This window comes from Vicia villosa, linkage group LG3 (assembly GCF_029867415.1).
Source record: "Vicia villosa cultivar HV-30 ecotype Madison, WI linkage group LG3, Vvil1.0, whole genome shotgun sequence".
Lineage (NCBI taxonomy): Eukaryota > Viridiplantae > Streptophyta > Magnoliopsida > Fabales > Fabaceae > Vicia > Vicia villosa.
Window position 1 is genome coordinate 215,131,952 of NC_081182.1, and position 12,146 is coordinate 215,144,097.

General features: G+C 29.4%; 2 protein-coding genes across 4 annotated transcripts in view; one reads left to right on the forward strand and one right to left on the reverse strand.

Moving 5' to 3' along the window:
• LOC131593534 (splicing factor U2af large subunit B-like) overlaps window positions 1–12,146 on the reverse strand; it is an 82,511-nt gene that overhangs the window by 52,195 nt on the left and 18,170 nt on the right. The window lies entirely within an intron of this gene.
• LOC131593537 (putative F-box/FBD/LRR-repeat protein At1g78760) lies at window positions 9,222–11,495 on the forward strand. 3 transcript variants are annotated; one of them, XM_058866077.1, is made up of 4 exons: window positions 9,230–9,525; window positions 9,616–10,625; window positions 10,717–10,881; window positions 11,309–11,495. In XM_058866077.1, exons 2-3 carry the CDS (start codon window positions 9,630–9,632, stop codon window positions 10,873–10,875), a joined length of 1,155 nt encoding a protein of 384 aa, XP_058722060.1. In that variant the 5' UTR covers window positions 9,230–9,525; window positions 9,616–9,629; the 3' UTR covers window positions 10,876–10,881; window positions 11,309–11,495. The 3 variants fall into 3 exon arrangements, with proteins under 3 accessions (XP_058722061.1, XP_058722060.1, XP_058722059.1); XM_058866078.1 differs by having other exon boundaries at window positions 9,222–10,625; window positions 10,717–10,878; window positions 11,307–11,495; XM_058866076.1 differs by having other exon boundaries at window positions 9,230–10,625.

Here is a 12,146-nt window from a genome sequence, read left to right on the forward strand (position 1 = left end):
TAATAGAATAATCGTAATTGAATAAGTTATTAAATTATTATTGTCATAAATATTAAATTATTTCAAAAGCTTAAATTTATATTAGTATTTTTTTTTTTTTTGGAAATAAAGAAATATATTATTACCAAAAACAATAAGTACAAGCGACCCATAGGGTCCAGCAAATTGGGACAAATCCACTCAATACACCATTAATAAAGCTAACTTTTCTCTAATCTTTGGAATAGTCCAAGCTAAAAAAATATTGTATATTTTTATTATATATACAATATTCTATTCCTATTATATATTTTTATTAATTTTTCAAAGAATTGAAAAATTATTTTTAAATAATATTGTTAGAAAAATGGTTTAATAACATTGCTAAAAAATAGTGGTATATAAATGATAGTAATATTGTTTGAAAAATAGTGGTATTAATAAAGGATATTAAAATAAATAGAAAAAAAGAGAATATATGTGGGTTTCTGTAAGAGAATATATGTGGGTTTGGTTTTTCTTTATTATTATTATTATTATAAATTATAATAACTGCCACATGTCAAACACGCATTTGCTCTTAATAATAGGCTTTGAAAAAGTCAAAATGTCATTCTTTTCTATGGCAACGCTAAAAAAATGAGAAGAAAAGGGATAAATGGTAAAGTGGGGTGGGTGGAAGGATCTCGTTGGTTCTTCCTTTTTTTCTGAATTATATTTTTTTCTTTTTAATTTTTTTAAATTAATTCTTTTTTTAAGGTTTAGAGAAAATTTAGGTTTTAGTTTTTTTTAATTTGTTTATATGATCCTATGTATTTTTTATTACACTCTTAATTTATTTAATTCAAATTTTAGTTAACTCTTTTTAATCAATTTGATTAATTTAATTAATTTAATTATTTGAACTTATATTTTTTTTGGCTTAATTAATTTAGTTTAGATTAAATTTCATTTATTCTCTTTTAATTATTATTCTAAAAATATAAAAATATCTCTTCTTTTGTTTCAATTATTGATAGTGATAATTTGAAGTTGATTTTAGTTTCATTGTAATGAGATTAGTGTGAATTTGAAGTTCATTTTAGTCTCAGGTTTGTGAGAATTTGAAGTTTGATTTTAGTTTTGGTATTGTTATGGTGGTGATTCAAATTCATAAACCTCTCCTTGTAATGATTTAAATTCATAAACCTAAGAACAAGTTTTTTGTTACAACAAATTGACGTTTATTTTAATTTTAATTTAACATTTTATATTGTAGATTAACTTTGTTTGATTACAGTAAGGTAGGGAGTGAAAGCATAAAGAATTAGGGTTTTACAAAATCGGGTTCCAAGAGTGTTAATAAGATTTGTGAAAATTGTGTAAATTTTGCTCCAAATCATAAACTTGTGAAATTTTAAGAGTGCTTGATTTATATGAAATAAATCTACTAGATATCAAAGGGTGGTATGTTTTGTATGATATGTGTGACAACAGAGTTGCTATGTTGCATGATTGCTCATATAGCTGTCATGTTAGATGAAATTGTGGATTATGTCAAGTTTTTAAGGCTTCACGGGAAGGTAAACGACTACTTTTCTCCTTATTACTCCTGTCTGAATTTGTAATTACTCATATTTTTGTTTGTCTATGTTTTTTAATTCTCACTTTACGGAATTCCATTAGTTATGTTTCAGCTTATGTGAATTTGCAGTCTTTATAATTTTGCCCAGGCTTCAGAATTTTTCTGACTTCGCCACTGATTCTACCTCTTTATGGCCTCAATGTAGTGTCTGTTTGTGGTGCGATCTCTGAATATATTGATACTATGATTTTCAAGGTTTTTTCTTTTCATTGGAGCATGTGGAAATGGTTTATTGGCTTAGAAAGATGAGGAGTTCTGCTGTGCATACATATGATTTCTGTTACTTACATATCGTTTCTTGTCTTCATCGGTTCAGGTTGTTCGTCGTCATCAAAAGGTTCGTTTGGCGATCCATTCATGGTGGGCTGTTGTGTATCTGATGCAGGAGTACAAAACAATGGTTTTTACTTCGTCCTATGTTATCCTCCAACCTGATTATCTATTCAGCTAACTTTCTGAAAGCAATGCTTTTACTTTGTCAGTTTGTGCTATGTTTTCCAGGTTTCGATCCTTAGGAGTACCAAACAAAGCAAGTCTGCAATAGATTAATTTGGAGCACGAATAAATCTTTCAAATGGATAATTGTTGAGACCATTGAAGAACTATTCAATCTCCAATGTTTATTCTTATTCAATCTTATATATTAATATATTAATGTGATACTGAGAAATCATTCATTACAAACAAAATTCAGACCAAATAGTTTCAATCTCAGCAATTTACATGATTTTATGGATAATATTTTGAACTTTTAGTTATTTGATTGCCACTAACTTGAACCACTGTCTTCAAATGTTTAGGATATAGATATAGATAGATTAATGCACTGTTCGAGTAAGCAGCTTGATCATATAACTGTTGGTGTACAAGTTATTTATATAATTAAGCTCTTATAGTATAAGCTTGATCATACATAATTGTTGGTGTACAAGTTATATCTAATTAAGCTCTTATAGTATAATCGCTTGATGATGTATGCTCTCCATGGAGTTTTGTTGTTAACACAAATGTTGCTTTTGATACATCTCCATGTAACTTCTAATTTCTTAAATAAACTAATTTAACCACATTTAAAAAGTTAAAAATTTGATCTAGAAGATAAATTTTATGTATTTAAATAGTAGAGCTCTTAAACACTTTTTATATAGCCATTGTGCCTGAATACATTGTTTTAAAAATCAGACTGGATATCAAACCGGTGAGGGTATTGCGTTATTGGTTTATTGGTCGAATCACTGGGTCACTGGTCGAACCGCATGTCTGAACCGGGTTAAACAAGATAACTCGGTTGAATATATCGGTCGTTATAACAAAATTATATATGTATAAAACTTGTCGAACCGGATGATTCAGTCTCTACAAAATATAACTAGCAATTAAATTTTATGAAAAATATCATATTAAAAATAAATTCTCCCGTTCATGATTTAAATTCATATTTTAAACATAAGTATCACACATAATAAATAATACTCCTACAAAATTACAAGATATAATTGCAAATAAAGTTTGATTGCAACATAATTTAATTGAATAATTTATAAAAAAATAATTTTATTGTTTACTAAATTTAATTTAAAAAAGGAAAAACTATTTAAATATTGGGATCTCCTTTTTCAATATCAATCATCGGTAACAAAATCAATCGCATCTACAAAATTTTTAATTTTATTTTTCATTAAAAATAACTAAAACAATGTCACTTTAATTTTTTAAAATTAAAAAAATTAACAAATAAAAAATGCATTTAAACCGCCGATTCTGAAAAACCGTCGGTTTTCTCGATTTTAGCAGTTTAAACCGGTTTTGACCGGTTCACACCGGTTCGATGACATTCCCGATCCAGCTATTGAATCAGACCGGTTACCTGTCCGATTCCCGGTTCAACTGGTCCGACCGGTCGGTCCAGTCCGGTTTTTAAAACACTGCCTGAATATAACGTTATAAAAAAAATACAATAGCAAGAGATTTCATTTCATGTCCTTATCTTCATTTTATGTTTTTGTTAGTGTTATTTCTATTTAGGTTTAAATGCACTTTTGGTCACCCTATTTTCATGTTTTTTAAATTTTAGTTCCTCCATTTTAAAAGCCAACTTTTTAGTCCCTAAATTTTAGAGTACTTTGGATTAAGTTGATCCCTCTCCAATTTTGTATATGTGGCAGTAATGATTACGATAAAAAAATGCACTTTTGGTCCCCCTATTTTCATGTTTTTTAAGTTTTAATTCCTCCATTTTAAAAGCCAACTTTTTAGTCCTTAAACTTTAGAGTACTTTGGATTTAGTTGATCCCCCTCCAATTTTGTATATGTGGCAGTGATGATTAGGATAAAAAATTAATTTTAATGAGTTGGCAATATTGACTAGGATAATTAACTTATAAATATTATTTTAATTATTAATATTTTTTATTAAGTTGTTTTAGATATTTTATTTAAAAATTAATTAGTTCCAATTTTAAAATATTTCTTTTGAGGCTTCGGTCCATATGTGTGGGACAATTTTTTTTTTTTTTTTTTACAAAAATCGGGAGCCGACGTGTGTGGGACATTCCAACAACACACAAATTAACACAAGCACTTGTTAGTATTTGCTTTATAAACATGTAAACTACAAATAAACCAACTAATGTGGGACTATTGAGAAACAAATCAACAAAGCACACGTCACATTGAGAACAGTGGCATATGTATTCTCTTATGCAGTACACAATCATCTCAGAGAAACAAACCAACCAAGCACACATCACATTATAAATACAATACACAGGGTGAATAAGATCATCAAATTTTTTTACCATTTTAGTTCTCTCATTTTTCTATATTTTTTAGTGTGTTGAGGAAATAACAAGAGTGATTATATTAAACCTAAAAGCCCAACAACTATTAAAGGCCCAAATACAACTAGAATCTAATAATAATAATAATAATAATAATAATAATAATAATAATAATAATAATAATAATAATAATAAATAACATTGTAAATATTATTATACTCTTCTATCATTGCCGCCGGGTTCACTTGAACCTTGTCCTCAAGGTTCTAAAAATAACACTTAAAATAATTTTCAATACTAGAAAAAAATTGTGATAAGCTTTCTTTAATTGCTATGTAATAAACTTAATTAATTTTGAACCATCGGGTGGGACCGGTTTGTTATGGAGGAGATAAGGCAGTATAATTTGTGGATGCACATGGGAGAGAGAAATCAAAGGCTTGTTGGGACATTTTCACGTGGGAGATAATTAGTGGGGTTTTGAAAAAAAATTGGAGTGGTATTTGAAATACCGTGAACCGGTTTTGACAAGAGAAAAGTGTGTTAGCTAAAAGCTGATTGGAAGAGGACAAGACTAATGGGCAGGTTATGTAGGTGAAACGAAACAAGCGGTGCAGGGTGGAGTCTGGAAAAGAAGCCATCAATTTATATAAGTGAAATAAATAAAAAACACTTTCTTTCCCTTTAATTCTTTTCCTCTCTCTCCCGTTTTTGTCTCTCTCCCTTTCTTTTTCTTTTTTTCTTTCTCTCTTTATTTCAAATTCATAACACCCATATTCAACTACGGCATTGTTTGTTGAACACCTTTGCAGGTCTATAAAAATTTTCCACCTTCTTATTAGCATATCCGGTAGTCTCAGCGGTGGCCATGATGGTGGTCGGGTAAATGATGGTTGTGATGAGTGAGCAGAAGTTGGGAGTAGAATTGGAGATTTTAGTTTTAGTGACAAATCTGGTGGTTTTGGTGGAATCACAATTTCGAACTCATCTTTTAAACTCTTGTTCTTGGATTGAGACTTTGCAACACCTACTGAAAATGTGATTTTCGCAGAGGATGTGTTTTGGGAACTCCGATCTGGTGGCTTTGGAGGTGGTAGCGACGAAGTTGTTATTGGTAAGAGGGTTGCTTTTGTTGCGTTGGTAGGTTTCGATTTCGTCTTCAAGAAACTTGGATCTGGAGGTTTTAATGGCGGTTTTAATGGTGGTGACTCTGTTTCAGCTGGGAGCAGCGGCGGAGTTACCAACGGTTGATCATGTATCAATGTTAGTGGTGGGAGATTTGAAGTCGATGAAACTAAACTCAAATTTGTATAATTTTTGTGTGTCTCATTTATCTGTTTGAACCTACAAGCATCAAATGGCTTTAAAGTTGGATTTGGAAAAAGGATTTCGACTGTATCTGAAACATATTTTTCACCTTTCTGTTCTTCAACAACAACTTGTTCCGGAAAAAAGTTTTCTATGGATTTCATAGATTTCAGATCTGGCTCCTCCTCTTTGTCTTTGAGCAAACTTTCTCGTGTAGCATTTTGCTCCATCAAGAATGACAACTCTTGAACCAATTCTTCTTCCTCATCTGAAATCGGTAAAATTTCTCGCCATTCAGGTTTAAAATGCCAGAGAAACACACTAGTAAAAGTGTCCCAACAAGATGGTGGATGAAGTTGAGACCTCCAAACCCACCATTGACGAGCACGACCTCGTAATTTCGCCACAGCTTCTAGCAGCTTCACCTTTTCTGATGTTGCTTGCTCTTTGAAAACTCTTTCAACACATAACACCCACCAGTAAGAATCTTCCTCACCGTAAAACACTGGAATGGCCATCTAATTTGTGAGAATGAGATCGAAAATGAAAGCACCAATTGATAGGATGCTAATTAGAAACCCTAATAAACTAAAGAAAAGCTAAGAGAAATAAAAGAGACAAGTAAAATAAACTAAGAAAATTAAAGACTTTTTCATTTCTTTGATTCATTTCAAATGTCTCTATGAGACTACAATATATACTACTCTAAATGGATATTAAACCTAAAAGCCCAACAACTATTAAAGGCCCAAATACAACTAGAATCTAATAATAATAATAATAATAATAATAAATAATATTGTAAATATTATTATACTCTTCTATCAGAGTGTCTGTTCCAATGGCAATTTCCTCAGCCAATGACCAAAGCATGTGAGAATAAAATTATAATTATACGATATATTATTATTGCAGAAACTAAATAATGGATCACTAATCAAGTCAGTATTAGTAATAAGCCATCATATCAGTTTGATTTATATTGACAAATGATTGTGAGCTAAATGAAGATAATCGAATGCCAAATGGAGAAGAAACTGATAGGCTTAGTGATAGTAGGCCTAGAAGAACTACATAAATCTCAAGCCTATCTGCTTAAAATAACATATGACCAAGCACGAACCAATGTGAGATGATTGTGTACTGGATAGGGGAATACATATGCCACTGTTCTCAATGCGACATGATAGCACCTGTTCACCATAGCAACTGCAAGATCCCCATGTTTTGTTTGTCTGTAATAGCATATTCAATATGTTCTTGAATGGTTCCAATAGCAAGATCTCCATGTTTTGTTTGTCTGTAATAGCATAGTCAATATGTTCTTGAATGGTTCCAATAGCAAGATCTCTATGTTTTGTTTGTTGGTAATAAAACGAGTCCCACATCGCTTTTGTTTGTGTTTAAATTAGAGTTTATATAGCATATTCAAACTAACATCTGTGTCTTCATGTGAGTTAAATACAAGTTGTGATAAGTTGTGTCTTGAATTAATCCCAACGTATCCAAAAGTTTTAACATGAAAATAAGAGGACTAAAAAGCATAGGTCAATTGCACAATTATTTATTAATTAATTAATTTATTTCAATTTTATTTATATTTAAATAATTTTATATCATATCAATTGCATGATAGTATAATGTATTTTTAATTTTAATAACATTTAAAATATATTTATCTTACGGGTCACTAACAAGACAATATTTATTTTAGTTTAACCAATCATTATTTTAATTTAAGAGACAAAATCTTTATTTTTAAATATTAATTATTTATCCATGTTACAATTATATTTTTTTCTTCTTTGTGTATGATTATTTAATATAATTAAATCTATATGATTATTGTTCCTTTTAAAAAAAATAAATCATTTTAAAGTTTACATTTATGGGTTTTTCTAACCTATGCAACATTGCATATGATAAGGGCAATTAATAAACTATTTCTTTCCATATAAATTATCATATTAATTATTTTTCTATTGAAAACTAATCTTTTATATTTTCTCTCTCCTACCTAATTAATGGATGAACATAAATAAATATAAATATGGTAATTTATATTTAAAAAAGTGGTGTATTAATTGTCTCTTATCCTGTGCAAGGTTGCATAGGTTAGAAAAACCCTACATTTATATCTAAAATTTTAGATTTGTATTTGATACTATCTAAGTGTTATGACATTAAAACTCATTAATGTGTTATCACATTAACAAATATATTATTGTTATTTTTTTAATTTCATGACTATTATGTGAAGACTATAAATTACTACATATTTTTTAGGTATTTACACAGTATCATAATTCAATTACTCGTGCGGGAGCATGAGTCTCTTACTAGTTTATACTTAAGATAAATACATTTATTATTATTAGCTAGATATTATATTACCATTATTAATAGTGGTGGTTTAATATTATTATATTATTATTATAATTTGAGAATTAAAGATTTTTTTTGTATAAAAGAAAGAGAATTAGGATATTAATATATAATAGTGTTAATTGAATATATTATTATTATTTATAATTATGGTGGTCGGTTATTATATTATTATATTATTACTATTACGATTTTACTATTATTAATTGTTAGATGTTATATTATTAATTATTAGGCTAAATTACAGTTTTGGTCCCCCTATTTTCTTTTTAAACAGTTTTGGTCCCCCATCCCAATTTTGATGCAACTGTTCATGTACTGTTCATGTACGGACATGTACTGTTCATGCACTATTCATGGACAAAATTGGGATGAGGAATCAAAACTGTTTAAAAAGAAAATAGGGGGACCAAAATCGTGAAAAACTTAAAACAGGGGGACCAAAACTGTAATTTAGCCTAATTATTAATAGTGATGGTTTAATATTATTATTATATTATTATTATACTATTATTAATATTATTATTTATTTATTTTAATATTATTATTAACAGTGGTATTGAGTTGGAGCTGTTGTGAAGAATTAAAATAAGAGTGATAAAAATTCTAAATTTTAATATGATGTCACATAAGCATTAGGATTCTAATATGATGTCATGTAAGAATTAGGGTTGTCATCATATATATGTGTTAAAACATTAATAAATTAAATAGTTTTATAAGGTAAATTGTTTTATAAGGTAAAATAATATAATAACGTTAAATTTAACTGTTAGTATACAATTAACGTTTTAACAATTCTAACATGTTATAAAAAAATATTTTTTTAACGTTTTTACATTTTATAAATTTTTTAACATTTTTAATGTTTTACAAATTAATATATTTTAAATTAAAAAAATAATATGTATAAGTATGTATATAATATGTATAATAGTTTTATAATATATTGAATTTGAAACAATAAAAATCAACGAAACGAAATAGTTTAGTTGGTGGGAGATTTGCTTGGTTTCGTATTAATGACGAGAAAGAAATTAGTTTTTAATAAATAATTAATAAAATAAATATAAAATTATAATCCGTGTAAACTATTATCACGGTTAAACCAATCTTGTAGATTAGATTCTGCCACATGTACTAAGTATGCTCTCTATTTATTGAAAACCATAGGTTAAACATTCCTCAATTCCAAAACTCAGAAGCCTTTGTCCTTAGCTCCGGCGTCCTGTTGATCGATCTACACTTTTTCTTCAAACTGCAAACTAACCTGGTTAGTTGTCGATCTGTACTTTTTCTTCAAACTGCAAACCATCGGTTAGTTGTCGATCTGTGCTTCTCCGTCAAACTGCAAATCATAGGTTCGTTGTCGATCTGTGCTTTTTCTTCAAACTGCAAACCATAGGTTAGTTGTCGATCTGTGCTTCTCCGTCAAATTGCAAACCGAAGGTTAGTTATCGATCAGTCAAATTGTAAATCATAGGTTGGTTTTCTAAAGATTTATATTTATATATCAGTTTGGTTGTTTTTGAGTTGCAGCAAAATTGAAAATAATGAAAACAAGGAGACGAAATTACGATGACGATGGTAAGGACAGGATTAGTGTTTTACGTGATTGTATTTTACGTCGACCTAATTGTAAAGACAGACTCAGTTATTTACCTGATTGTCTTTTACTTGAAATATTGTCGAATTTGAATGTCAAGCAGGCTGTTCAAATGTCCATCCTATCCCCAAGATGGAAGAATCTCTGGAAACATATGTCCGTTGTTTCTTTAAATTATCGTTTCTCCTTCGAAACACTAGAAAGTATCACTAATTTTGTCTCTCAATTTTTGTCTCTCCGCGATGACAAAACGGATACTCAAACTCTCATTTTTTACTGCCCCGTCTATATTGAGTCTCACCTCCTTGAAAGGATCCTAAACTATACGTTTTCACATCATGTCCAACAATTAGATATGAGTGTAGCTTGTAATATTAGACAATTTCCACTTTGCAACTTTTCATATCACACTTTAACTTCTCTTAAACTTACATCATGCAACAAATTGGATGGTAGTCCGAGACCATTATTTCCAAATTCTCTAATATTACCTGCATTAACCCACCTGTCTATCGGATTATTTGCCTTTCACCGCAGTTGCACTACTTCAGAAGATCATAACGATGTTGAACCCTTTTCTGTATTTAAAAGTTTGAATACTTTGATCATTCAACTTTGTAATGTAAGGAACCCTTTGGAAGACACCCTATTCATATCAAGTGTTTCCCTTGCTAATTTAACAATAGCAATGCCTAGCAATGCTTACAAATTCAAGTTATGTACCCCAAATCTTTGTAGCTTTGAATTTCTCGGTAAACCCTTACAAAATCTACGTGGGCGCAATTGCAATAACAGTTGCAGTTTCTCTTCCTTTAAACATGCAAAGATTCGTTTACCATTCGGGACCGTTCTTGCTAATTGTCCTTTTCCTCCTATTCTATTCAATTGGCTGGTTGAGCTCGCCCTTATGGAATCATTGACAATTTCTTCAAAGACTCTTCAGGTATTTTAAGTTGGTTTGCTTAAAATTTAATGCTTTCATTTTTTTATTGACTTGCGAAAAATTGATCTCACCTTTATTTCTCATTGCTTAGATTCTCAACTTAATTCCTGATTCGTGGAAGATTGATTTCCCTTATTTACATAACTTAAAGCTGTTGAAAATAGAAACAGACGGACTTTCGGTGCCCAATGGAATAGTAGACTTTTTGCTTCAAAACTCACCGTCAGCAAAGAAAGTAATCAAATACTGATAAAAGGTAAATGTGCGTCCGATTTTTAAATACAATGCTTTAATTTAGCTTCTTTTTTTCTTCTTTGTTTTTGTTCCCTTAGTCTCTCCAGTTATAACTTAGTATAATTGGTTAAATTACGAGAAACTTAAGTAAAATACAACCTAACATTATTGATCTTTGTCACGATTGGATCCCAACTTAAGTGGATAATCTAATTGGATTAATACTCCTACAACAAGCATAGAAGATTAAAGAGAAACTAAAGTAAAATACAACGAACACTACCGATCTTTGTTAATGCAATATAAATTAGTTGATTTGTTTTTTTACTAATAGTTATGTTTGTTGTCTTGGTTTGTTTCATGATTGTCTTGTTTTCTTTTTTATTGATATCTGCTTTGGTTTTCTGTCTGATTTGTAACATACATTACATTGCCTCTATGTTGTACAGAACCACCTGAAGGACTTGTATTTTGAAGATATCAACATACGCGTGGATGCAGTGACTACAGCAATTTTTCCGAGAGATCTTTCCATAGCCAAATAGTATTATTAAGATTTATTTATTTTCCCTGCAATTTACTGAATTATTGTTTTTATTTTGTTTATCAAAAGAATTTATATGTTTCAACTTTCAACATTTCTGTGTCCTGTGTTTGATCCTTCAATGTTGGATTTGGAAATTGAAACAAACACCTATGTTGTCACTCTCGGATAGAGGCCTTATTTGTTGGTGTTTCATGTGACTTGACTGTTTATACAAACGTCGAATTTATATGAGAGTTGTTGCAAGGTATGCTGATGAGGGTCTGAGAGTGTGTTCCTTGCTAAACTGTGTGATGCACCCGGGAACAAGTATCTTTTCTTTTCCATATTGACATAAAGCAACAAAATAATAGTCATCATAATAATAAAGTCACAATTACATTAAATGGTTAGTAACATGAGATAGAAATTAAAAAAAAGAAAAAAGAAAAAGAGATTTGTATATTAAAAAATAATTTTAATTTTAATAATAATTTGATTAAAAGATATTTCGATTTTTAAATTAAAATTAAAACTAAGTTAATCTAAAATCGAGGTAATTATATCTATTTTTTTAGATTTTTGATTAAGAACTAAAATTATGAATTTATAATGAAGTCATGTGAACTTTAAACCTTAAATTTGAAATGGACTTGAACAATTGACTTGTGGGTCAAACAGCTTCGAATCCTCTTACAAATCTTGATATTTTCGACTTGGTCCCTGTCTTACACAATAAAAAAGAAACAACACATATTTTTACA